Source organism: Monopterus albus, unplaced genomic scaffold (genome assembly GCF_001952655.1).
Source record: "Monopterus albus unplaced genomic scaffold, M_albus_1.0 scaffold100.1, whole genome shotgun sequence".
NCBI classification, from domain to species: Eukaryota; Metazoa; Chordata; class Actinopteri; order Synbranchiformes; family Synbranchidae; genus Monopterus; species Monopterus albus.
The window spans coordinates 238,642-263,120 of record NW_018127980.1 but is presented as its reverse complement, the minus strand read 5'-3'; the positions used below and the strand labels follow the sequence as shown (position 1 = coordinate 263,120).

Below are 24,479 nucleotides of genomic sequence, written 5' to 3'. Positions count from 1 at the left end.
TGTGTTCATGAAACACAAAATCTTCAATTAACTAAAAATACTTTGTGAAACAAAGCAGCAACACTCACCTCGACCAGTCATGAGGTAAAAATGCATGTGGACTCTGATCAGGTTTTAGACATCTCAGAGAATGAAAGCATACATTTATAGGTTCATGTGTAGACTGATGGGCAAAAAAATGGCAATTTTATCCATTTAACCTACATCACAGTGTGCAAAAGGTGAGAGTCTGGATACTTTCTGAACCAACTATACAACACTGACAAGCACAGTTAAAATAAACTTTTATTACATCACATCTTCAACTCCATGATGTTTGATACATCGACTTGTGAGAAGAGTTTTGCACTTTAGTTCACTACTGTAAGAAACTTTACCATGACCTCAGGAAAATGGCCAAAAAAAAAAAACCCTAGCATTTCATTCACTTGTTGAGGTATAGCTGTTTCTTTTGGAAGATGGTCATAATGACATTAAAATAGTGCAAATAACAGCAGTGCAAAGTCCGTGGGAAACCCAGTCTGAGGTAGATACTAGTAGTTATGCAGTGGTTGATTGTCTCCAGTGTCATGAGACCACAGAATGCAACGTTTCCAAATGGAATCTAAAATACAGCTCAAATTGAAAGCTAAAACACAACAGAAAACATTAGGTAAATGTCAAGATGATATATTTAATTACAGGGCCAAATTGGAATATAAATATTTATCAGGTTAATAGCTATACAGGACTGAACCATCCAAACTAACTGAAATTTAAAACAGGAAAATCATATCCACTATATTTATACACTGATCTGGCAGCCAAATTTTTCATGTTTTCACTGAAATTTCCACTTTTTTAACCTAACAATCCTACACTGCATTTAAAATACTGGCAGGACAAACTAGAAAAAAATAGTTGTATACGTTGCAGCTAAAATTTACTCTCTGTGGCCCAGCTCATCAATGTTAGTTTTTCACAAGTGTAAAATCCAGCAATACATTCAGTAGTCACAATAATTAGACAACATTCAAAAGCAATTCATCTAAAAAACCATTCATGCAAATAGGACTGAGTGCAAATAAGACTGGCAGTGCAAAGAGTCTGTAGGAATACACACTAATTCATTGAATGACTGAGGTGGATTTATAGTTGTTTGAGGTAGTTTGCTCAATGAAACCATGTAAAATTCCACAGATTGATAAAAGGCAAGAAGGTGTTTCTTTTTTAAATATTGGCCTGAAAAAAAAAAGAAACACTAGCTTTTCATCTTGCTACAATCACTAACACTGTCTGTGGATCGGCATCCTATGTATGTTAGTAGTGTCAATGTTGCATGGAGGTAGTGATTAAAACTTTATCCTGGGGGAGTTGCAGCAGAACTGAGTCTCCTCTGTAGAGCTGAATTAAACCTCTCCTCTTGCACCATAGTCTTTCAGCATCCATGCATGTTTGAGTGACAGTAATTCAGTCAGTCAGTACTGAGGGTACCTGCTTAGGGGAGGCCCATTTTGGAGTGTATACTGACTAGGTGGTTGATGATGTGGGTGAGAGTTCTGATTGGTTGGTACTAGCACATCAAACACACTCTTGTTTGGAGGCACAGACTGCAACATGCTGTCTAGGTCCATATATATGGGCGGAGCTGGGACTGAAACCCGCCCACTGGGAAGGATGGGCCAATATGCATGACCTAAGAAGTGACCAGGTGCCATAGGAGGGCTACCATAACCATAAAGGGGAAGTCTGCCATGTAGTGGCATCAGAGGACCTCCGTTGAACCGCATGCTGGGTGGGGCAACAGCATTGGGGGGAGCATATTTGGCATAAGATGTAGGGAGCTCCCATGGTGGTGCAATGGTTTCCCGTCTGGCTGACTTGTGTAGCGGTGGCCTGTAGTCCTCACGTCCATTTGACCCTGCATCACCATCAAGAGGAACACGCTTCCCAGACAGGGACAGCCCTTTCCATTCTTCATCAGAAGAGGAGGCAATGGAGCCGGGGCTGGAAGAACTGGCAGAGGCACTATGAGCAGAGGATGTGTACCGTGGTCGTGGAGGAGGAGAGGACAGAGTGCGCTCCACCTCACCCCAGCAGTCCCGGGTAGTCACATTTACATCACCAGGTGCACTAGTTGGTTGTAGGCTGTGTAGCAGGGAGTCAATGGCAAAAGATGAGTCCAGCTTAGGTTGGAACAAGTCCTCCTGTGGTGGGGAGGGGTTGCCAGAGCTCAGGGGAGGGAAGGAGGTCACAGGGTCAGAGGGTAGCTCAGACTCTGGCTTGTGTCCCTGTAGGATATAGGGGGCCAGATCCTGGGCAAAGATTGTCTCGTCTTGGCGCGACACAGCCGTGTTCTGCCTCTTGAGGAGCTCCAGAGGAACACGGCTAAGGTCCACTGCCCAGAAATTGCCTTTGCCCTGGGGCTTACCAGGGTCCTTCAGCACCTGTGAGTAGAGGGAGGATGGACAGTGATATGAGTGTTTGGCTTGACAATCTAGTCAAACAGGGCTGGCCTAGTTTCACAATTAACCATCACAATAACAGTGAATCAAAAGATAAAAACAGGTTTTAGTTGTAGAGTGAAAGAAACCTCTACCAGTACTCTTTTTCAAGAGCGCTAATCTGACATGTTTAGGGTTTTATTCAATAAATTATACAGTTAAAACATACAACCTTAACAAAGCAGTCATAAGAGGAGAGGTTGTGTCGCACCGAATCTCGCCACCCCTTGTAATTTCCTTTGAAGAATGGAAAGAGAGCACTGATCTCCTTCAGGATCTGGGAAAAACCAAACAGCACACTAAGATATGACTGCAGAAGTGGTTGCCAACTCAAATTTATAAAAAAAAAAAATCTAGCAGTTATACTTAAAATAACCAATACAAGAACAGACTTTGTACAAGCATATAAGAACATGTTCAAACCTACTGAGCCAAAAGAAACGTGATTTTACTCTGTACTGTATATCTTATCACTTTGCTGATACACATCGGTGTCTGGTTTCACTACAGCCCAATCTTATCAAAGCAAACCAAGAATGGTGCAGATGGTAGCCATCCAAGTGTCACTAAGAGGTGGCTGGTTTGTGTTGCCTTATAAAATGTAAAATGTGAACTTTACAGGATAGAACATTATCATGCAACGCAAACACTACAGTTCTTTCCATGTGAGTGATTTTCCTCAACAAAATATTGCTGAAATAAAGAGAACATCATGAGCAGCACTGTATAAAACATGAAAAGTGTAATTTTACAGATTACCTGTGAATTACCTCAGATAATGTAAGTTTCTTCTCTGGAGATCTTTGGATGACCATAGCAATCATAGCAAGGTACGAGTACGGTGGCTTTGGATAGCGCTGATAGTTCTTCTTCTTTCCACCGCGGGTGCTACTCTTCTGTTCAGTGGTCCCCGAGTTCTGGGTAATGTTTTCCAGTTTGGAGTTGTTAGCTTGAGCATTCGGGCACGATGAGCCCGTTTCTGAAGCTTTATCCATAAACACAGCATTGACACCGGTGAGATGTTCAGGGCACGCTGCGGGCTTCTCCGAGCGCGGCGGCTGTTTTGGAACCATCTGAGCTGGATCTCGAGGCCAGTGCTGGGCTGGAGAGCTCCGCGTTACACCGCTGGTAGGAAAACTGTGCTGCGCACGTCTGTGGAAGCCAAGTTGATGTTCTCCAAGGTGGGACAGGGCGGGTGGTGCCACGAAGCTCTGCCAGTGTTTTGTCATGTTGATGAACCTCGGGGAAAGATCCGCCCGCACGTTCGGACAGGGACACGGAGAGGGGGGGAGGGATGTCCAAGAGTCGGTCCTTAACTTCTGGCAGACTGCTGGCTCCAGGCTGACTCTAGGCTGACTCTATTTGAAGAGCAATTAACAGTTTCATGTAAATCCCGCTGCGTAATCGAAGACAGAATGACGCGTTATCTGAGAGCAGAATGGCTGATCGCCCCGGGGGTGGTTTGGTTTGGAAGTTTGATTTGGAAACAGCGCCTAGAGGATTTATGCAGGAGAAGGCAACTTAAATATTCATGTTTATTTTTATCACTTATAAAAACTAATGAAATAACTCTTATACCCATAAAAACTTCACTGTTACATTAGTATTTAACTAGCAGGATGTTCCCGAGAATGACAACTGGGCGAAAACTAAAACTGGGTGGGGTGTAAACTAAAGGTAAATAAGTTATTTCGATTGAGGCTTAATCAACAATATCTGGCAAGCAATATACATACGGAACGGCTAATATACAAACACTGGAAGATTAAGCAATTATTTGCATAAAATTGAGGAGCACTGCTTAAAAAGAAGGTTCTCCCCGAGACTACATTCCAATATTGACTCTTTGGAATTTCTTTGAGACTGTGGGGACTTAATTCTGTGTATCTGAGTTGCACAGGCTGTTACAGATGCAAGTCAGCCATATACCCCCCTCAAAAACGTATTTCTTTTTTTAGGCCTATTTACAAATCGAAACTGCTCATCAAATGCAGAATAAATAATTTGGAGCCATTATTGTATAGAGCTCAGAGCGCGCAACAGTCATGTGTGTTGTGCGCACAGTAGGGCCCCCCATGGGACTCTGCAGGATGTCATTCAGTGTTGAAGACTAACTTTCGGGAATGCATATCTTTTGTTCAAGTTAACGCAGTGCTAATATGCAAACCCTTGCTTCCCAGCAAGACAGTGAAAACAAGTTGGATTAGAAGGAACCCCGCTGGCAAGGTGCAGACTGCTCCTTCCCAAAGAATCTGCTTAGCATGTGAGGAAATGCAAAGGCTATTCAACACCAATTGTGGGCTTTCTAACGCTTACAGGCTGCAAAGTGTCAGCGCTAGGTAGAGCATTCACACCTTAAACATGAGCAATCATGTCCCATGCTCATAAACTGTTGGAAACAAACAAAAACTACTCTGCTAAACTTGAGAATCAACAACCTACAGTAAAACTCCGCCGTTGACTTTTAAAGCATTATCAAAGGTTTATCTTACCCTTTAATCTTAATAATGGTATTGATATCATAATGAAACGCGATACTCTTGGATCAAATGACTAAGTCACCAGAAAGATACAGAAACAACGGGACTGGATTCTCACATCAGAAAGATACAGAAACAACGGGACTGGAAACAAGTCGATTCTCACATTGGAGGCACATCTAATCATTATCACACCGAATAACTGCGCTGCCATCGGGTCCTGCTGTTACCTGGTCATTAACTAAACATTTAGCGTGGCATTTAACCCACGCTGTGTGCAGCCTGCCTGCAAAATTCACCTTCAGTTTTAAGTGCAACTGTGCCTTCACTTTGATGACACACGCCCTCTCACAAATTTAGCTTTAAATGTCCAGCTGATCCTGTTTATCGTGTGACCACAAATATGATACAATTGTATTTTATTTTATTTTTATTTTATTTTCGTCGCCTTGCACAAGCTTTGAGTTGTTTTCATGGATAATTCCACTGTGAAAAACTTACCAAGGAAAGTCCCAGTTTTTGTGAAACCTGTAGTAGGCTAATACACAAAATGCTTCCAGGTGTAACAGATGAGCTTCACCTGTGTCAGTGACTCTTCTCATGACTCATGATCATGACTCTTCTCTCTTTGCCACACGCTGCTGCACCAGAAACACTGACCCCCTCTAGTGGTTTCACTCAAAGTAGGTCTCACTTGCCCAAATAATAAATATAACAGTTCTCCAGACATCAGTCACTTTGAGACCATCTGCTTTAAATAAAAAAAAAAAAGCCATAGTTTGCTTCATGCATTTTTGTTTCTTTTTGAGCTGGACAATGAAACTTGTAATGGCAAACAACAATGTTCAGACCCCAATTTACATGCCTTCTCATAGTGAAGTGCTCTAGGCTAATTTAAATACAAACTGTCAGTCTCTCTTCCTGTCTGCTGGAGTGCAGGTTAATAGGTTTTACCTGGATTAGTGAGTACTGAATGAGTAGAATGGGAAACCATATGAATAGGATAGCAACCAAGCTAAGGCTGTTCACATAGGCTGATTGTGTCTGGACAAATCCCTTGTAAGCTTGGATGCATCCTGATACTGAGATTGAGAGGAGGGATGAAGTCTAGCTCTTCAGACAAAATGGAAGTGAGAATGTTTTCACTGTGCTCTCATGGTTCCACCGCAAGACTGCATACATGTTGTTCACAGTTTGACAGTTGTTCTCTGAGCAACAGTTATAATATGTGCTATAAAATTTACCAAGGGTATTACAACCCTACATCAGAGGTCCCTGAACTTTGGTTTTTATCATTTAGAGACATGCGCGACAGGTCTCCTCAGTGTTTGCTAGAGGTACCTGCCAGATGTACCTGCACCATGGCTACTGTATGCTCCAAACTACAGTGTGAAGCACTGGCTTAATAAAGTATAAAAAACATATTTTCTTGCTTTCATTTGCTGGTTTCGAGCTGTGGGGATACTGATATATCAGTCTCTAAATCCAGTGTTACCACTACTGCAGGACACTACTCAAAGACCAGAAATGTGACATTATACAGTAGAAACTTCATTATATGTAATTCTCATCTCTTTCCAGGAAAGATGACCAGGTTCCCACAGACTACGCAAAACTTTGCACACAGACTGTTACAAAGAAATTCTAATGACAACAGTACCTAGTAAAACCTATAGATTATTCATAATACTCTGGACACTGTTTCTGTAAATATTGCTGTTGAAATTTTAAAGTCATTTTTAATCACTGTGAGTCCACAGAAATTAAATTCCATTTATTACTACTGCAGTATGTGCAGACATCTCAAAGACAGATATTCGGGGTTAGGAAGAGAGTTTGTCATATGCTGTTCAGATACAAAGCACCTTAGGCAAATTTGTGATTTGTGATATTTGACAGGGTAAAGGTAGGGCTAAAACTAACTTAACTGATTCATTTTTTCCTGCCTGTAAATAAAAAATATCAATTTTGATGAGCAGACCTCTTGATTCATTTAGTTACTGCACATCACTAAATGAGGCAGTAATGTAGATAAATCCAGTCACAAATGAGAAAAACCCAGAAACACAGACTATGATTCTCTGTCACACAACCTTGAATTCATTCAAACTTTTCTCTAATCATTTTTTCTTAAGAAATATTGAGTCTCTTCAAAGAAAACCACATCCCTTTATACTGGAACTGCTAACAACTCAAATATTTGAACCATGACAAGGGGCCATCTTTTTTATTGTAAACTTGGACACAGCTGGTTTTATCCTAACCAAGGTGTTATATTTTACAACCTTATGTTTTTACTATAAAGTGTTCATCTAAAAGGTAAATACAACTGTCAGATGAATGTTGTGGGCTATAATGTACAACACCTGCCTCCAAAATGATGTGTAAAATTATTATTAGGAAGTAGACCGTAAAATAGAAACACGTACAAGTGTTACCTCAAAACTGTATTTAAGTACAGTACCTGAGTAAATGCACTTATTTTATATGCAATTATGATGATTATTATTCTAAAGTTGGTCAATAGCATCATAAATAGACAATGCAGCTGAGGTAGCCTAAGTATTAAACTGACAACCTAATCCTACCTCAATTCAAAGTGCTTTACATCATGCATACACACAGTAAAACATCAAAATGTGAATTATAAGAATAAAAGAAAGATCAAAGAAGATAAAGCATGAAATAAAATACATAAAAATAAATAGATAAATATAATGAATGATACTGATGAAAAGAAATGGGCAAAAAGAACAGTCTTTATCTTTGTTTTAAAAATGTCTACAGTTGGGGCAAATCTAAGTTCTAAGGAGAGCTGTTTCCAGCAGTAGGCATCATTATGCCCAGGCCCAGAGAGAGTTGTAGACCGTACATAAGGTCTTAAATTCAGGGACCCAAGGACTGGATTAAGGTTCTCTTTTATTATTTTTATTGTGTATAAATGTTGTCATATCATATTTGTTTTAGTTTATATAGGTTTTATCCATTTAATTCAACCTTTTTGATTTTTTACTTTTTATTTGTCTTACTGTGATTTATTTATAAAGCTTTTGAATTGCACAAACCTGTACAGGCTATAAAAGATGCCATATACATAAATTAAACGTAAGGCTCGATACAGTCTGCAGCCACCACGGCTTCTGCTGCCCCCTATCGTGTGGGAGGAGAGGGCGCAGCCCCGGTCGTTATGGTGAAATTGGAGGGACGGCGCAGGAGCAGGGCACTGCCGCTACCTGCTTATTCAGGTTCATATCCTCAGATCTGCTCAGGAGGCACCGGTCAACTCAGCAGGTGAGATATCGTTACCTGTCAGACTAGTCACCTGTTCTCCCCCCCACTTTATGTCGACTCTATTGGCTTTGCCTGGTGTTATCGTCTTACACAGTTAAACCAAGTTACACGGGACATTTAATTCAGTTAAACGCCGACTTAACTCTGAAAGGTAAGCTAACCTGCGGCTAAGGTATCTTAACGTTAGCATGACGAGCCGAATTGCACAACAGGTGATGCTCAACAGGTGATATTAACATTTTAACAATTAAGAATCACCTGAAGTAGGAAAAACTTACTGGTGTTGCCTGCGCCCCGTTGCGATGAATGAAGCCAGTTATCTTGAACGAGCCGCTGACGTTACTTAACTTGTCAGACTAGCCACCTGTTGAGCCTGTCTGTGGACTGCTAGGCTAGGTATGTTAGCTATTCACCTGCTCACAGTAAATCCTACACGGAATGGGGCAACACTTTGCCTACGTTGTTGCTGTTATGCATTTGCAGCGGCTATAATGTTAGTTACGGGGAGTTTAGCGCTAAAGTATACATTTGTAACACGCTGGCTGTACTGTATCGCAGCTCCATGATAACTGATGGGGCAGCATGTGTAGAGTCTACAGTAATCAGTGGTCCTGGTACAGCTGTGCGAGTTGGTCCACAGTCCACTACTATAGCCCTATACTTTAAGGTCTAACATTTCCTTACTTTAACCTAAGCATCTTTGACACACTGTCTTTGGTATATAAACATGTTTCTAAGCATTTCTTTCCCCAGGTGTATTGTATTGGCTTGATGTCGTGATGTTATGCCAGCCCCTGCAGTACACTGACCGACTTTAACCCTGACTTAAAACTCACAACCACTTATTCGTGTCAAGCTAATCTTGCTTATAAGTATTGCAACGTGTGGTCAAAGATATTTCCTGTAATTGCAGGTTTCACAATATCGATCTATATTAGCTTGTAAGGCTCCTTGAGGTACAGTGTGACAAAACGCACACTCGTATGAAAGCTCAAGAAGGAACTTAAATTGTAAGGTTAAACATTTCTTTTATTTGTAAAACTTAATTATTACTAAATTTAAATTTGTTAAATTATTATTTCAACACTGAATTTTGATCCAGTTTGTGTGTCTTCTGTTGCACTAACATCTTGTGGGAATGTAAATTCAACATGACTCAAGCAGTTATTTAAATGCAAAGTGTACTTGCTGGAGTTTGGCTGTCTGTTACACTCTATCTTGTGCATATACTCTCCCATGTTTTTCTTTTTTTGTGTGAGGCATATCTCTTTGTTTCAATGTGAAACATTCTGCAGATGGCTGTTATATAAAATACAACATCTGATTCTGTACCAATAAAGTATAATGCTATTGATTTTTTTCTGAATCAAGAAAGAGTCAACTGTGCATGCACATGATCACATACACAGCATTGACAGAGCAGATGTCCTGCACAGTTGACTACTGTAAAAAGTTGTGGATGTTCTTAGGCTTTGGAACTCTTTTTGACAAAAAGGCAGTTTTCATGTTTTTAGTGGGGAAGAACCAGTCGGTTTTAATGGGATGTTTTGAAAATAGCACAAATTCAAACATCTCTGGTCTTATCCTTTTCAAACTCTTTCTTCCTGTTTTAGGTCCTCCTCTGAGCCTGCATGACATGACCCTGCTTCCTGCTTTGGAGCAGTCAGATGAGTTAAAGGCTAGTTTTTCTGTTTCCTTTCCATCATTCCTCTGCCTCTATCTCGTTGCCTCTTTCCTCCACATCCTGTTGTCATCTCATTCTGTATCCTGCAATCCAGAACAAGCTTTAACTGTCTATTTTTCTATACATCTTCAAATCTTTCACATGCACACACCATGCTTTTCTTATGGCCTCTTAATCTCCATATTTTTGCCGCTCTGTGGCATTACTGAGGTTTCTGAATGATTACATGGAGCTGCTTAAACCTGTACACATGACAGGACTTAGTCCAGATCCCTCAGCTTCTCTCTTTTGTCGTAAATTTATTTGTCCTTCCTCCAGGGGCTGCAGCCAACAATTATTTCATGTCATTATTGGTGCAGATTATTTTCTTGATTAATCATTTTGTTCTATAAAATGTAAAAAAATTAATGAACAAACTTTATACAATGATATAAAATGTAGAAAAGCTCACATTACCAAAGCTGACACAGGTAATGTTTGATTATTAAACTTTGGTTGGTGATTTAATTTTCAGATGAACAACTAATTCATTTTGGCTAATTTCCCTTGTAAGTGATTTTGAAGTTGCAGGTCAACAGAAACAACCTTTGTGAATATTTGGCAGGTGGTGTACTGTAGGTCACTTGGCACTGGTTCAGACTGCCTACAGGATCATTCCCAAATCATCAAGCTGCACTGACTCAGCGTTGTTTGTTTCAGTAACTGGTCATGTCAAATAGCACACTGGCATGCTGGCTGTGCACAGCAGCTGAACAGTGTTGTTCTATAAAGGGGAACCATACTGCAGCAATGTCTGCCTATTCCCCATGTAGGCAGAGGCAGAGCAGGAGTTTTTCCTCTGTTCTTGTATGTTCAGTCACAATCTTTCCCAGTTAGGTACCATCCACTTGATGAATTGTGTGTGTGTGTGTGTGTGAGAGAGGGAAAGTTTGCATAGTAGTCTATTCATTCCAGCTGCTGAATGGGCGTTTATGTGCCTGAGTTGGGTCATTAGGTGGAAAAAGCCAGAGGTCTGACTGTAGATGTTTTGATGATGCTGGGGTAATTTTCTAAACACACTAAACATTTAGTCATGTTTGTCACTGTGCTTGCATCGTGCTGCCAATGTTCTTGTAGATCTCACCTCATCTTTTCTTGTCTATCTGACTCATGAAATCATAAGGCTCTGAACACTTTAGCCACAATTTTATTCCTCGTTTGTGCTCCGGTTTAACTTGTAGAAGGCCTAACTAAGTGCGACGAATATACCCAGAAATCCGGTGGTGGTGGTGGTGAAGATAGGCTGTACAAGAACCCTATGCTTAGTGGAAGTGTGTTCCTTTTCTGTTAGGCCACCAGATGCCCCATTTGCTGCCTAAATATTATGGAACATGTTCTTACTGGTCCTTTAAAAGTAATAATTATAATAGGAGCATTTTATGAGTTCAGAATGCCTGGGCTGTGCAACGTCCACTTTAGTCCAGTTTTTAAAATATCCTGACAAGACAGCAAACATACGAATGCACCTTGTGAGATACAGTATAACACACAATGCACATATTTCTGTGTACTCAGACTGCTGACTTTGCACAGTATTTGATTTACAAGGAGACTGTGTCATTCAGTAATGTGTTCTTGACTGTGTAAATGCTCCCTTCAGTTACACTAACTTATTGGCCTCAGTATTTGATATTCTCTTATTTACATAAGATACCACATGGATACATTTAAGTAATATTAGATTAATCTGGTGGTGAAAATTCTTTGTGTGAGAACCCAGAGCGGGGTTATTTCCAGCTCAAATAATGGACATGTTCTCAGTGGAAATGATGGCTTCAAAGGTGAAGAATAAAAATCATAATGCCTGAGCCTCTGATTGGCTTTGGCTGAGATATGAGCTGTGTGGCTTGCTCTGCCGAGACCACTAATAAAGAAACCTTGTCCTTTGCCCAGAGTGTGTGATTGTATCAGTCAAATAGCCATCCTCCCGGTTTCTTTTAATGTGGCCTGGACATGAGAAGACATTTTATTTGCATTAAGAACTTCTCTCCAACAAAAGCTTCACTTTATTTTCCTTGTTTTAAACAAAAACTTAAGTATTTTTCAAGTAGTACTCTCATCTTCACAGATCTTAAAATATGTTCTGTGTACTTGAGCAACTGATTATGACCCTATGCATTCAGTCAAATGTATAGTGTAACAGGTACACCACACTGTAGTAGTTGGCCAGAACAGGCTCTGCAGTCACATGAGGCAGTGTTTTCAGGGTAAAGGCTCAAACACAGTAAAACCAGTTTTTTTTTTTTTTTTCCACATGATCAGATTGGTGCTAAAATAAACTGGTGATGATACAAGGGACACATATTTACTGCCTACTTTAGTCCACATTATCATCTGCAGGTTGCATTATATCTGAATAAAGTTTCACTCCTCTCTCTAAAAATACCACAAAACAAAGTGCTTTTTTTCATTTGTTAACTATGGTTGACCAAAAACTGGCTAGGCTTCTTGCTCTCTATGGCCCAGCGTTATTGTTCCTCAAGGGTTTGGTTTACAACAGGTTTGTTTCTTGCTGACCTTTCAACATGAACTCAGACTTTGAATACCATAGCTGTTTCCTGTAGACAGGTAAAAGAAAGTGGCCTTATGGATCACAGGCATGTTATAAATGAACCTAACATTCATCATCCATATCGCCATTCTATGCATTTAAAGTTCATGTTTGTATTGTTGGAAGGAATAATCCATGTGATGACTTACCGGTCTGGGAGAGTGCAAGTTATTATTCGGTGTAAGGAAATCCTTACATTGTAGCTTTTGACGAAGGGTGAGAGGTTAATAATAGAAGGGGCATAGTAAAAGAAAATCTGTCTTATCCACAAAGCAGTAACTACAGAGATTTTGGTGCTGGTCAGCTAATGGAAACAGATCTGTTTGCTATGTGACTAGCCTGTACCTGAGCAGTGTTTATATACACTTTCAGGCTGCAGAATAGTTAACAAACAGGCTGGAAAGCAATGATGGTATCTACTGAAACTTTGATGTTTGAGAAGTGCAGCTTTTCAGATATAGTAAAAGTACACAAAGAGTGGTCGTTCACATACTGTTTAACTCAACAGTATGTTGAGTCTGGGGTGACCGTGGTTCAGTGGGTAGAGCAGTTGTCTCCCAACCGGAGGGTCGGGAGTTCAAATCTCGGTGCCTGCAGTCCACGTGTCGAAGTGTCCTTGAGCAAGACACTGAACCCCTAAGTTGCCCCCGATGGTTAGAGCCATCGGTTGAGTTGGTTCTGTACCGGAAACAAATTCCTTCTGTTTAACATACTTGGCCAAATAAAGGTGATTATCCTGATTATTATTAACACCACTCCATACTGTATCGGAGATCAGTTGCCACTTATCTCCAATTATAAGCCGTTATATCAAAATATTTTTTGAGAAATCCTTTTAGCTGGTGCTTTTCCTCTATCAGCAGCACATTCGACTCACCAAGTAGACACACTTATGGACCACGCAGCTTCTGGAAAAATCTGCAGAGTACTTGAGTACTCATTTATTAATAGCTCTCTCTCATAAGAAAGTATTAATTAATAGAATTTGAACACGTATAATTGCATTATTACCAAGCAGTAAGAATAAACATCTACCAGAGGGATTTTTCACAACCTGGCAATCTATAAGTAGAAATTATTAGGCCAGGACTGCTCTACTTTAAATTCAGCTGTTTCTCCCCACAAATCAACAAACTGCATTATTAAGAATATTTCAAAGCCTTTAACTGTTACTGTCATTTCATTGAGATAAAACAAAGAGGAGCCCTATAGCTATCTGATTTGATTCACTGTACTTTTGTTCTTCTGTCAGATGATTCATGGTGCGGTGCAGTCTATCCATCTTTTCAGGTAGCTGCTTGCTTACTGCAGTGGCCCAGGACTACTTTGTTGTTATTCACACTCTCTGTCTCACTGAGTGCCTCTAGTTGATGTTCTCCCAGCACCCACAGGTCCAGGCCTAAATAATAAATGAGTGGCCTGGTAAGAGCAGAGTGTTTGTGAGCCATGTAATGAAGATAACCAAAGGCAGTGAGAGCAATCTTGTTGCCTGAGCTTAGAACGTGCATTGAAACATGTCACATACTTGCTATTTAACTGCTGTTCCATATCATTCTCTCAGTGTTGCCTTGTTTGTACACAAACAGCATCAGCAAGTGTGTGCCAGGCTGCGTGATATGTCAATCATTAATGAAAAGCGTCCACTGTCTCAGGTTTCCTTTGGGAGAAGAGGGTAGGAGCTCAGAGATTACAGGATTGTGAGAGTAGTGGAGTACATTTTACAGGAACAAAGCACTCGCAGTTTTCCTTGTCTCAGCCTTTTTTACTTCTGTCTCCATGCCCACAGTTGTGTGATTGATGCCTTCAGTGTAACCTGAAATGGCCTGAAATGTTAAAAAGCTGTCAAAGTACACACCAACAATAATGGCAAGTTGACTTTGGAATAGTTTCCACTCGCTGCCAGGGGATATTTAACCAAAGTAGATTTGTGTGATGTTTTTATTGCCATTGCTTAAATCTTCTGATACACTGCCTCTGGTTATCCACAGCTGGTGTGGATGGGACGCTTATGTTTTGGAGACCTTTTTTGATATGATAAGAGTTTATCTATAAAATAGGAAAGAGAGGGCTTTTGTGTTGCTTCTAAAATTGTGTCTGTCACCTGATTTTACAGCATAAGTTAATGTGATTTGAGACATTTTACTGCTGGCATGAATATAATATTTCTGTGCTCTCCCACAGGGCCTAACGTAGGCCTGTTTGGCCTGACAGGAGGGCCTGTTTAAGGGGCACAAGGGAAATTTGGAAATTTGCAGCTTCCATGTCTTTGTGGATTAAGAGAAACAAACTGGAATAAAGAAGCAAAGTGGTGTGGTGGCATGGCGGCGGATCACAGCGAACTGCTAGCTGAGATGGCCACGGTAGGACGCCTGAGTGCCCCCGACCGGCTGAAGCATGCCCAGAAGCGCCGTGCTCAGCAGATGAAGGCTTGGGCTCAGATGGAAAAAGAAGAAGCACAAGGTGCAAAAGGCAAAGCAGATAAGAAGAAGGCATGCACCACCAAAGTGACATTCCCCAGTGCTGTCGCCCTTCTAGATGCAGCTGCACGCAATGACCTGGAGGAGGGTAGGTAGAAGCACACACACCTTCAGAGTAAAGTCTTTCTGGAGAGCTGTACATTTTATGTACTGAAAAGTTGTAACACTGCATTGCATTCAAAGAGAAATTGGAGGATCTTTTCTCATAATTATGAGAACAAATCAATGAATTATGAGATTGCAAGTCTTAATTACAAAATAAGATGTTCCTTTTTTTTCTTTAGCTAAATGCAGTGTGTTTCCTTTAAAGCAAATCAAGACACCAACAAGTGATTCAAACTATTAATGCTACACTAGTTCAGGGCCTTCTCAAGTAAAACCTGTGAAAGCAGCCAGGGGACGCTGTGACCTCTGCATTTGTTTTTTGCGTTAGCATTTACTTGTTTTTGTCCATTCTTTAGACATCAGCACTTAACATGACACAGTGCTCTGTAAAACCTATATGTCAAAAGAAGTAATCATTTATACTGGCTTTACTGTAAGCTGCAGCATCCAGGCTAAGTACAGTAGTAAATCTTAAGTTTGTTGTTATTCTGTACACACATGCGCACAGGAACTTGGAAACAAACAGGAATAAAGGAACAACAGGATATAAGGAACATATGAGGAATAACAGGAATAAAGAAGTGTTATAATGACTTAAGGCAGGCAGATAATGTGCCAAGTGCTTCAACATTTATGTTGGAAGGACTCTGCTAAGGTATGTTTGTATGCTTGTGCCTTCTCTAGTAAGGGAGCTGCTCAACAGTGGCGTGAGCCCAGATCTGGTCAACGAGGATGGGCTGACAGCCCTACATCAGGTACACACACAGCTGTGGGAGTCACCTGTGCAGTGACAAGGACATGATCCCTCACTGGTTTTTGACCTGCCAACACTGCCAATTGTGTTAACTGACATGCACAATTAAGCCAGTGATGTGGCCTGGCCACTCACACACTACACACAGATTTTCCTGTGCCAGACTGTCTTCATAACACAACAGGAAGAACTTAACATAAAATGTCTTCTGACCTTGTAGCAAGGCACAGTAAAATACATTTCTGCTGTCAGTCAGCCTAGTCGACACATTTTGTCTGTCCACTGTCTGCTGATAGACAGCTGTTCTGATGACACTGAATGTGCGTCTTTCTTTGTGTGAATTCCCAATAAGTGATGGGTTGTTGCATATGCACAGGTCCCCCCACCACATATTCAGTAGAGTACACAAGCACAGCTTTGCAGTAGTCACTAACACACTGCAATTGCCCTGAACAAGGTAGGTCACCTTAACTATTGCGTGTGTTTATATTGTGTACAGTCATACCTTGTAGTCACAAACTGTTTGCCAGTGATTGGGAGAGCAAGGGCAACCTGCCAGGCTTAGGGAAAGCTCAGCGTTATACAGATATGCTGTGACGGAGTTCAGCAATATCTGGGCACAGCCAGTTGGGATTATCTTTATTAAAGATGGTGACCGAGATTTTCAGAAAGGCTGAAAAGCTGTTGCATTTATCGTCCTGTGACCAGTACTATGACACTTTAAGTTTTGATATTTTTTCAGGCAAGAAAGGAACCATATAGATTGAGAATACACTGTCAGCTCATCAAAGTAATGTTAATGCCAATTTGGACATTTGCTCTGATGTTTTCAGAGATGTGGGTACCTGGTAGCAGACCAAGCTGGCTTTATTAGCAGGCAGCTACATCTCATTCAGAGCAGAGTACTTTGACAGCAAAGATACTGACGCTGGTATTCCAGGTGCACATGGAGAGTATTGTCCTCGCCAGTTTGGACTTCATCTTTGGACTAACTTATTACAATCGACAGCTGTGGCTGTAAACAAGTTGTACAGCAGGAAGTTGACTCCAGCATACATGTCACATATGTCCAGCTCTACACAACACACCCCTAGAACATCAACGTTGCCAGAGCTCAGTGACAGCAAACTACTTTGTGCTGTTACAGTTGACAGTTAGCAGTCATATTTCTAAGAAACCATATGAATCTTGTCTTTGGGACCTTGCAACCTTTGTAACTCAACTTTTTGTCTGTTCCTGTTTTCTGTTATTTATTTCTCTTTAAGTTAAAATGCATACAGTACACAACTCTTTGTGCTTCTTTGCATACTGTATGTTTTCAATGTTTATCTGTGCCCATTTTGTGTTCTGTGTCTGCTCCTCTTCATTTGTTTGTACATTCTCATACAGTGTCTATGCCTTTTCTATCTTCTCAGAGCTGTATCGATGACTTTGGTGATATCGTTCAGTGCCTGCTGGATGCTGGTGCCTGTGTGAATGCCTGTGACAGTGAGCTATGGACACCACTGCATGCTGCAGCCACTTGTGGACACACTGGTCTGGTGCAGCTTCTGATTCAGTCGTGAGTTTAGCTTAATTTTGTTGCAGTTTTGTTGTGGTCACAGGGATAAAAATAATGTAGAAATTCATAGGCTTAAATATTGTGGACTTTATGGTTTATCCCCCCATACAGGAAGAACTGATTATTTTCTGGACCATATGATAAACAGACTGAGTGTTTGGTTTACATAAACTATGCAAATATGGCTGCAGCTTAACCATTAGACCACTTTGCAAGTGTACAAATATTCTGGAGTGGCTTTGTGCACCAGGGTGTGTCACTGTATAATATTCTAATCCAGCTGTCTTTGTATATGGATGCATGCTTGTTTATGCTGTGTGTGTGTGTGTGTGTGTGTGTGTGTGTGTGTGTGTGTGTGTGTGTGCGTGCGTGCGTGCATGCTTCCAGTGGGGCTGATGTGCTAGCTGTCAATGCAGATGGCAAGATGCCCTATGACCTCTGTGAGGATTTGGCTACCCTCGAGCTGCTGGATATGGTTATGGCTGAACAGGGTAAGTTAGTTCAGTGAAATAAAAACTAGTAATGATGTGGCAGAAATTATTTAGTTTCCTTCACATTTTTCATTAAAGCTTAGACCATTATTTTTCAGGTGACACACAGTAATTAGCCATCTAAAATTAAAACCACAGAACTGTCATTGTCGGCTGTACACTTAACACTGCTAGTGCCTGTGTGCTAACTGGTATTTTTGCTTCTGTATGTGTGTGTGTAGGGATATCCCAGGACTATATAGAGAAATGCAGAGGGGCTAAAGAGAACACCATGCTGGCTGATATTCAGGCTTTGGTTCAGAGCGGAGCAGAGTTAAACACTCAGGATGAAAAGGGAGCAACACTGGTGAGACAGAGGGACACCTGCATAAAAGCAAATTATGGGACAAATTTAAAAACACTGTAGCAGCGTAGAGATTTTTGCTATATGTGCCATCTCAGGTTGCATTCACGGTTCTAAAAAATCTGGGAAACTAATGCAGTCCACAAGCAGTTTATTACTGCTTGTGGACCAGTTAAGAAATTGCACAAAGTCTGTTGAATTGTTCTGCTAATACCTGAGGAAATCTACTGAGTACAAGAATAAAAACTAAAAAATGTACAAAACTTTGAATTAGAAAATGGCAGAAACCTTGTAGTTATGGGTTTATTTTTCATTTTTCTAAAGGTGTAAAGTGCATTCTTTGGTTAACATGCCACTTTAATATTGTGTGTCTATATTGAATTTCTCTCCCAGCTCCATATAGCATCTGCTAATGGCTACATGTCTGTGGCAGAGCTATTGCTAGAGAACAGGGCCGAGGTGGACGTAAAAGATTCTGATGGCTGGACACCGTTGCATGCTGCCTCCTGCTGGGGACAAGTTAGTGCTGCAATGACTAAAAAATAAGAACCTACCATTTCTCCTAATTAACCCATTAATAGTGTTGATTTTATTTTTTTTCACAGATCCAAATGGTGGAACTGTTAATTGCCCACGGTGCCAGTCTAAACACAAAATCTCTCCTAGAGGAGACGCCTCTGGGTAAGACCAGAAAGGTGTTTTAGTCCTAAGTTGCCTCTTAGCCAAATAATGGGACTGACAGTACCTTTTACTCTGATGCTATAATGCTGAATCCCTACCTCAAGTATAATAATTCCCTCGGTTTAAAGAGAAACTCCTTATACAGACTTACTTAAATTTTCTTGACTGTACCTTTTACTGTCAGCATAGTGCATTTTATGCCTTCCATTGTCAAACCTTCAATGCTGATGCTATTTCAGATGTGTGTATGGATGATGAGGTCAAAGCCAGACTGATGGACCTAAAGCACAAACAAGATGCCATCATGAAAAGCCAGGACCGGCAGAAGGGCACACTGAAAAGAATGTCATCTAGTACTGGCAGCAGTAGGTGAGAAGGGACATGAGTCGAGGATAAAGAGTCCAAGGGAACCTGAGTGGGGAAAAACACACATAACAGTGGAGAAATGTAGTACTTTACTCTTGTTTTTCCATACAGTAAGGTGGTGCGTCGGGCCAGTGTGAACGAGCGCTCCAGCCTTTACCGGCGGGAGCACCACAAAGAGGCCATGGTGTGGCAGGAACGTGGCCGGCAGCCTGAGCCGCAGGATGAAGATGAGGACAGACAAACTGATAATGAGCTACACCAGCATGCCACCATGGTGAAGATGCTCTACTAACCTGTTTTGTCACATTTTCAAAGATTGTATGCTAATTAAACTCCATGTTTTGTTGAATGTTCCTGTGTTTCAGATTGCTGGGGGTGCAGCAGTCACACCATCACATTCAGATGAAAATGAAGCTGCAGACAGTAAAACACTGTTCAGCCTGGGTAATGGAAGGACACCCGTTTCCACAGCTGCCTCTGTGCCTGGGGAGTTATGGAGTGGTGGAGGTCTCATGGAGCACAGTGCCTCCTATAAGCTTAGGCCTATATCTGGAGGAGAGGGCGAAGGGGAAGACAGTATGACTCGAGAGAAATCTCACCAAACACTGGCTGACCTGAAACGCCAGCGGGCAGCTGCCAAGCTCAATAAATACCCAGAACCTCCACCTCACCTGCCCCCTCCTTTAGAGGATGAATCTTCTGTTGCAGCATCGGAGGTGACAACCACTCAGGCCCAGCCAGAGCTCCAAGTGACGACCAGTACAGAGCCAGTGGCCTCCCCTAGCCAGGTGTACTTCACCCCAGCCAGCGGAGATCCTCCACTGCTTAAACTCCGAGCCCCTGAGGAGGATCAGCCTAACAACAAGGAACCTTGCTGTGGACTAATGTAGACAGCTTGCCATGCTCATTCAAACATAATGCCTGCAGATTGGAGAAACTGAGCATGTCACACTCTCCAGTGGCAGACATGCTTGGAAAAATATAATTGAAGACTGTAAGTTAAGGTCACATGCCAATCAGGGTTGGCTTTACTCTGCATGTCAGATAAGTGTTGCACATGCAGTCTTTTGTGCTTATTCCATTGTCTTTTCTTAATCAATGTTCAGACACTTTACGCTGGAAGTCCCAGCATTCCCGACAGGTCCCAGCCTCTTGGTAAGAGGTTGATCAGATGGACAGGTATCTGTAACACTTCTGGTGTTCTTCCATCAGCACAGGTCAGCCCCGTGGAGCCGTGCTGAGCTGTTTCCAAGATGGCACAGTTGTTTCCACTGCATGGTAAAATGTTTTGGTTTTTTGTTTTTTTTTCGCTCCTGCATCTTTACACATGGGGACAGCGTGAGCTGCTCATAAGTGACACATAACTCATGGTGTTGGTGTGGTGATATTAACTTGCAGCATCAGAAGAGCAAGACAAGGACTCCATTTTTTTAAATCTTGCTGCAGTGAAATAAGTGATAAGTCGTTTCAGCCAATCATATGTCTAGGTGAGTTGTCTCTGTTGAAGGTGGAGGTCGGTCCCACTTGGCCATGGACACAAGTGGGCCAGCTGAGCCCAGTCAGCACAACCACCCCATGCTGCTAGGAACACATGGAAATGGCTTGGCCCAATTAAAGCAGGCTGACCCATGCTGATGGAAAAACACCACTGGTATCCCACTGTTGACTGGGAATAAGACGTTTGTGTTGCAATCACACGCGGTGATCTGCTTTTCTTAGTCTTTGTGGTCATTATTACATGACTCTAAGGCCATGTTTTCTGTACTGACTGACTGCTGTGAAGATTATGTGATCTGCATTTCAGCACTGACAGAAGCAGGAGGGTTTTTTGAGAGATTGGTTGGTCATGATAGTTTCAGCATACAGTAGCTATTTCACATTTACACAAAGATGTAAACAAGGACTCTTTTGCTAGATTTTTTTTGTTTTTCTTGGACTGAAAATGTACTGAACTTTTAGTCTTTTGTTTTCCAGTGCACAAAAACATTTCATAAGTATAATGGTGCAATTTGTAAATTACTGTATTTCTCTGTTTCTATTTTTCTGAGTAGAATCACATTATTTATTTTATCCTACATTGAACCTTGCTCATGATGTACAGTTATTGTAAATTTTTTCTAAAAAAGTTTAATATAATTCTATTAAGAGGAAAAATGTGAAGCAAGATAGTTTTGTGTATAGTTTCTTTGTCAAACTATAATATAATTTATCAAAGGTGCCTTCTTTTGTGGCATTTCCTATATACAATGCTGTTCCCAGAAAACTGTAAATAAATACAGATTGCAGTGACTTGCAAATAGTTTAAAACCTATATTTATACTCTTTGAAGCCAGCAACAGGTTTTAAAGTTGGGACAGGGGCGTTTACCACTGTGTTGCTCTGAATCACTGAGAACTGAGGAAAACTATTCTCTTAGTTTTAAAAGAAAATTGCTTTCCTGTTCTTGCTTGCTAGAGAGTACTGACAACAGCTAGCAAGCAAGATCATATTTCTACCATATTAGTTTCTCTTCATTGGCTCTAAAATCCAGAACAGAATTTAAAATCCTAACATACAAAGCCCTTAATGATCAGGCTCCATTGTGTCCTAAAGACCTCACAGTATCATATTATCTCAATAGAGCACGCCATTCTCAGAATGCAGGTCTGCTTGTGGTTCCTAGAGTTTCCAAAAGTAGAATGGGAGGCAGAGCCTTTAGCTATCAGGCTCCTCTCCTGTGGAACCAGCTCCCATTTTGGGTTGGGAGGCGAGCACCCTCTCTACCTTTCAAGGTAAGGCTTAAAGCCTTTTTTTGATAAAGCTCCTAATTAGGGCTGGCTCAGGTAGCCCTGAGCCTTCCCTTAGTTATGCTGCTATAGGCCTAGTTTGCTGGGGTACTCCCATGCTCTGACAGCCTCTCCATGCTATTACAGTACAAGCCACCAATGCATGTCATTAACTTTGTGTCCTCTCTCTCTCTCTCTCTCTCTCTGTGTGTGTCTTTCTGCAGATATTCCCGGCTCTGGAGCTCTATGTTTCTGATGAACAGTCACTGTCTGTGTCCTGGTGCTCGTCTTTTCTCTCTCCTCTAGCCAGTCACCCCAACTGGTCTATCAGAGGTTTCTGTGAAAGGGAGTTTTTCTTTCCCGCCGTCACCAAGTGCTCATTCTAGAAGAATTTGTTGGGTTTTACTCTATAATCCTGTAAAGTGCCTTGACATTATATTATTTTATTTTTGTGATTTGGCACTATACAAAAATATAAAAATACAGGACTGCTCAACAGTACAGGGCTTCATTTGTCATATTTTAGCATCATTGTGGCTGTTCAGTGTTGGTTTTAAGCCTTATCCCTTTGCATACAGAGATTCCTTTGGATTCTTGATATACTGCAAATGATGAAAACCCCAAATTCTTTGCGTTTTTATGTTGATAGACATTCTTAAATTGTTGAACTATTTGCCACACAGTACTGAACCTCACCTCATCCTTACTCATCCCCTCTGGGATACCCTTTTCATACTTGGTCATGATACTGAGCTATTGATGATTAAGTAAAGGTTTTTAAGCATTACACAACTTTTCCAGTCTTTTGTTGCCCCATCCCAACTTTTTTGTAATGTTTGCTGGCCTCAAATTCAGAGTAAACTAAAATAATTTTATCTGAACATTAGCAGTTTTTGTATTGTTACCAAATGAATATGGGGTAAAAGGAGTTTCCAAAACATTGTTTTTATATTTTATACAGCATTCCAATTTTTTTGGAAATGGGATTGTATATAGGTTTGCAATGCTTGCCCAAAGTCCCACATGTAAAGCTGGTCATCAGTGGGATTAAATGCTCTATCGCACCCTGGACATACTACCTTAATGAACTGTCAGTGCACTTCAGTTTCTGTATTACATATCAGTTTTGTTAGCAATTTTCACTGCACATGGTTTAGAAAAATAAATGTATATTGTTTTCCCAAGTGAGGTTTGGATGTTTTCTTGTTGTCTACATTATCTTTAATATATCTGGACATTATACACTCCCTCCGTGTCGGCACATGTTGAACGCTACAGCCCTGTCTGATCCATTTACAGGGTCAGCACATGACAGACTTGTTCTAAAAGCATTACAGCTGTAATAAACCCTTGTTTTAGGTTATTAATTGCGTTTATGCTTGTGCATTGGTTTTTCTGAGATTAACTTAAAAGAATCTCACAAATGCAAACATGCTTCTGCCTGCATGTATAGATATTAACAGTGTCCAGGTCATATTGCTTAGGGTGTGCAAAAAAAAAATTTAAACCTCCTTATATTCAGATATGTTTTGACTGTAAGCCATGGGTCGTGATCTAAGAAGGTAGGTCCTGTAAATCTTCCTGTCCACAAATCTTAGTAATTCGGGACCTGTTTTATTGTCAACTGTAGTGTTCATCTGTCATTTAAAAATAGGTCAGAAGTCACCAGGGCATCACATGATTGTATATGAACCATTTTAGTCTGGCATGTCAAATGTCACTGCCAAGCTCTTATGAAGACATCTGTGCTGTTTCTCTGTTTCACTCTCTGTTCTCTCATAGACAGCTGATTCTGTGGTTCATTTGCACGTTCCTTGTTCGATGTCCAGCCCTCTTATTACCAACATGTCCCTCTGCGTACTCTTGAGTATTGCTACCATTAATACTCTGTTGAATTCATGTCCTACGGGAAAAATAAAACTGCTTCCACATGACTTCAAACCTAAAATGGCTAAACATTTTGAGAACCGTGACCTAAACAATGCTAGTGAAACGTTTAATTTTGACAGGGTTGATTTATTCACTGACATAAGGATTTGCTTCTGAAACATGAGCTCAAGGTTGTGAGTGATATCCTATAAGCTTTGGACATGACAGTGATGTTTCATGAAATACCTCCATGCCAGAACTGTTTATCAGTCTTGTTTAGATGTTTGTTTCCCCTTACCTTAGCACAAACCCAACCTTAGCCTTGACCCTTTGAATTTTTTTTCATTTTAACAGTTTTTTTAAGCTTTGTTTTGTCATAACTGATTTCCTCCTGTTTTAATGCTATTGCTTCTCTTTGCACTTTGAATTGCATTTGTGTATGAAATGTAAATAAAGCTGCCTTGCCTGAACCTCTGGCTCTACTGGAAACACAATTTGAAGGGGAAAGAGACTTTACCACCTGCCTTTCTTATAATGGG

General features: G+C 40.9%; 2 protein-coding genes across 13 annotated transcripts; one reads left to right on the top strand and one right to left on the bottom strand.

Annotated features, from left to right (window-relative positions):
• Positions 1-267: 267 nt before the first annotated feature.
• On the bottom strand, positions 268-8,955 carry foxh1 (forkhead box H1). Of its 11 annotated transcripts, none has more exons than XM_020609589.1 (4): positions 8,533-8,955; positions 3,254-3,976; positions 2,656-2,760; positions 268-2,426 (listed from the first exon to the last, which is right to left on the bottom strand). In XM_020609589.1, the coding sequence occupies exons 2-4, from the start codon at positions 3,710-3,712 to the stop codon at positions 1,458-1,460; spliced, it is 1,533 nt and encodes a 510-aa protein (XP_020465245.1). In that variant the 5' UTR covers positions 3,713-3,976; positions 8,533-8,955; the 3' UTR covers positions 268-1,457. The 11 variants fall into 11 exon arrangements, with proteins under 11 accessions (XP_020465245.1, XP_020465249.1, XP_020465244.1 ...); XM_020609593.1 differs by having other exon boundaries at positions 3,254-3,841; XM_020609588.1 differs by lacking the exon at positions 8,533-8,955 and adding an exon at positions 5,465-5,549.
• ppp1r16a (protein phosphatase 1, regulatory subunit 16A) lies at positions 8,090-23,217 on the top strand. 2 transcript variants are annotated; one of them, XM_020609583.1, is made up of 11 exons: positions 8,090-8,254; positions 14,710-15,093; positions 15,795-15,865; positions 17,280-17,425; positions 17,813-17,916; positions 18,138-18,262; positions 18,653-18,778; positions 18,865-18,940; positions 19,180-19,309; positions 19,418-19,580; positions 19,672-23,217. In XM_020609583.1, the coding sequence occupies exons 2-11, from the start codon at positions 14,847-14,849 to the stop codon at positions 20,194-20,196; spliced, it is 1,713 nt and encodes a 570-aa protein (XP_020465239.1). In that variant the 5' UTR covers positions 8,090-8,254; positions 14,710-14,846; the 3' UTR covers positions 20,197-23,217. The 2 variants fall into 2 exon arrangements, with proteins under 2 accessions (XP_020465239.1, XP_020465240.1); XM_020609584.1 differs by lacking the exon at positions 8,090-8,254 and adding an exon at positions 8,261-8,405.
• The last annotated feature ends 1,262 nt before the right edge of the window (positions 23,218-24,479 follow it).

What these genes read in the sequence shown, in the direction of transcription:
- ppp1r16a (XM_020609583.1), top strand. Translation starts at nt 14,847, where the DNA reads ATGGCGGCGGATCACAGCGAACTGCTAGCTGAGATGGCCACGGTAGGA. An exon ending in ATGAAAAGGGAGCAACACTG is followed by an intron (nt 18,263 to 18,652) that starts GTGAGACAGAGG and finishes TTTCTCTCCCAG; the next exon opens with CTCCATATAGCATCTGCTAA. An exon ending in CCTAGAGGAGACGCCTCTGG is followed by an intron (nt 18,941 to 19,179) that starts GTAAGACCAGAA and finishes ATGCTATTTCAG; the next exon opens with ATGTGTGTATGGATGATGAG.
- foxh1 (XM_020609586.1), bottom strand. Translation starts at nt 5,177, where the DNA reads ATGGCAGCGCAGTTATTCGGTGTGATAATGATTAGATGTGCCTCCAAT. An exon ending in TGATTAGATGTGCCTCCAAT is followed by an intron (nt 3,842 to 5,129) that starts GTGAGAATCGAC and finishes CTCTTCAAATAG; the next exon opens with AGTCAGCCTAGAGTCAGCCT. An exon ending in CTTATGACTGCTTTGTTAAG is followed by an intron (nt 2,427 to 2,655) that starts GTTGTATGTTTT and finishes CTCTACTCACAG; the next exon opens with GTGCTGAAGGACCCTGGTAA.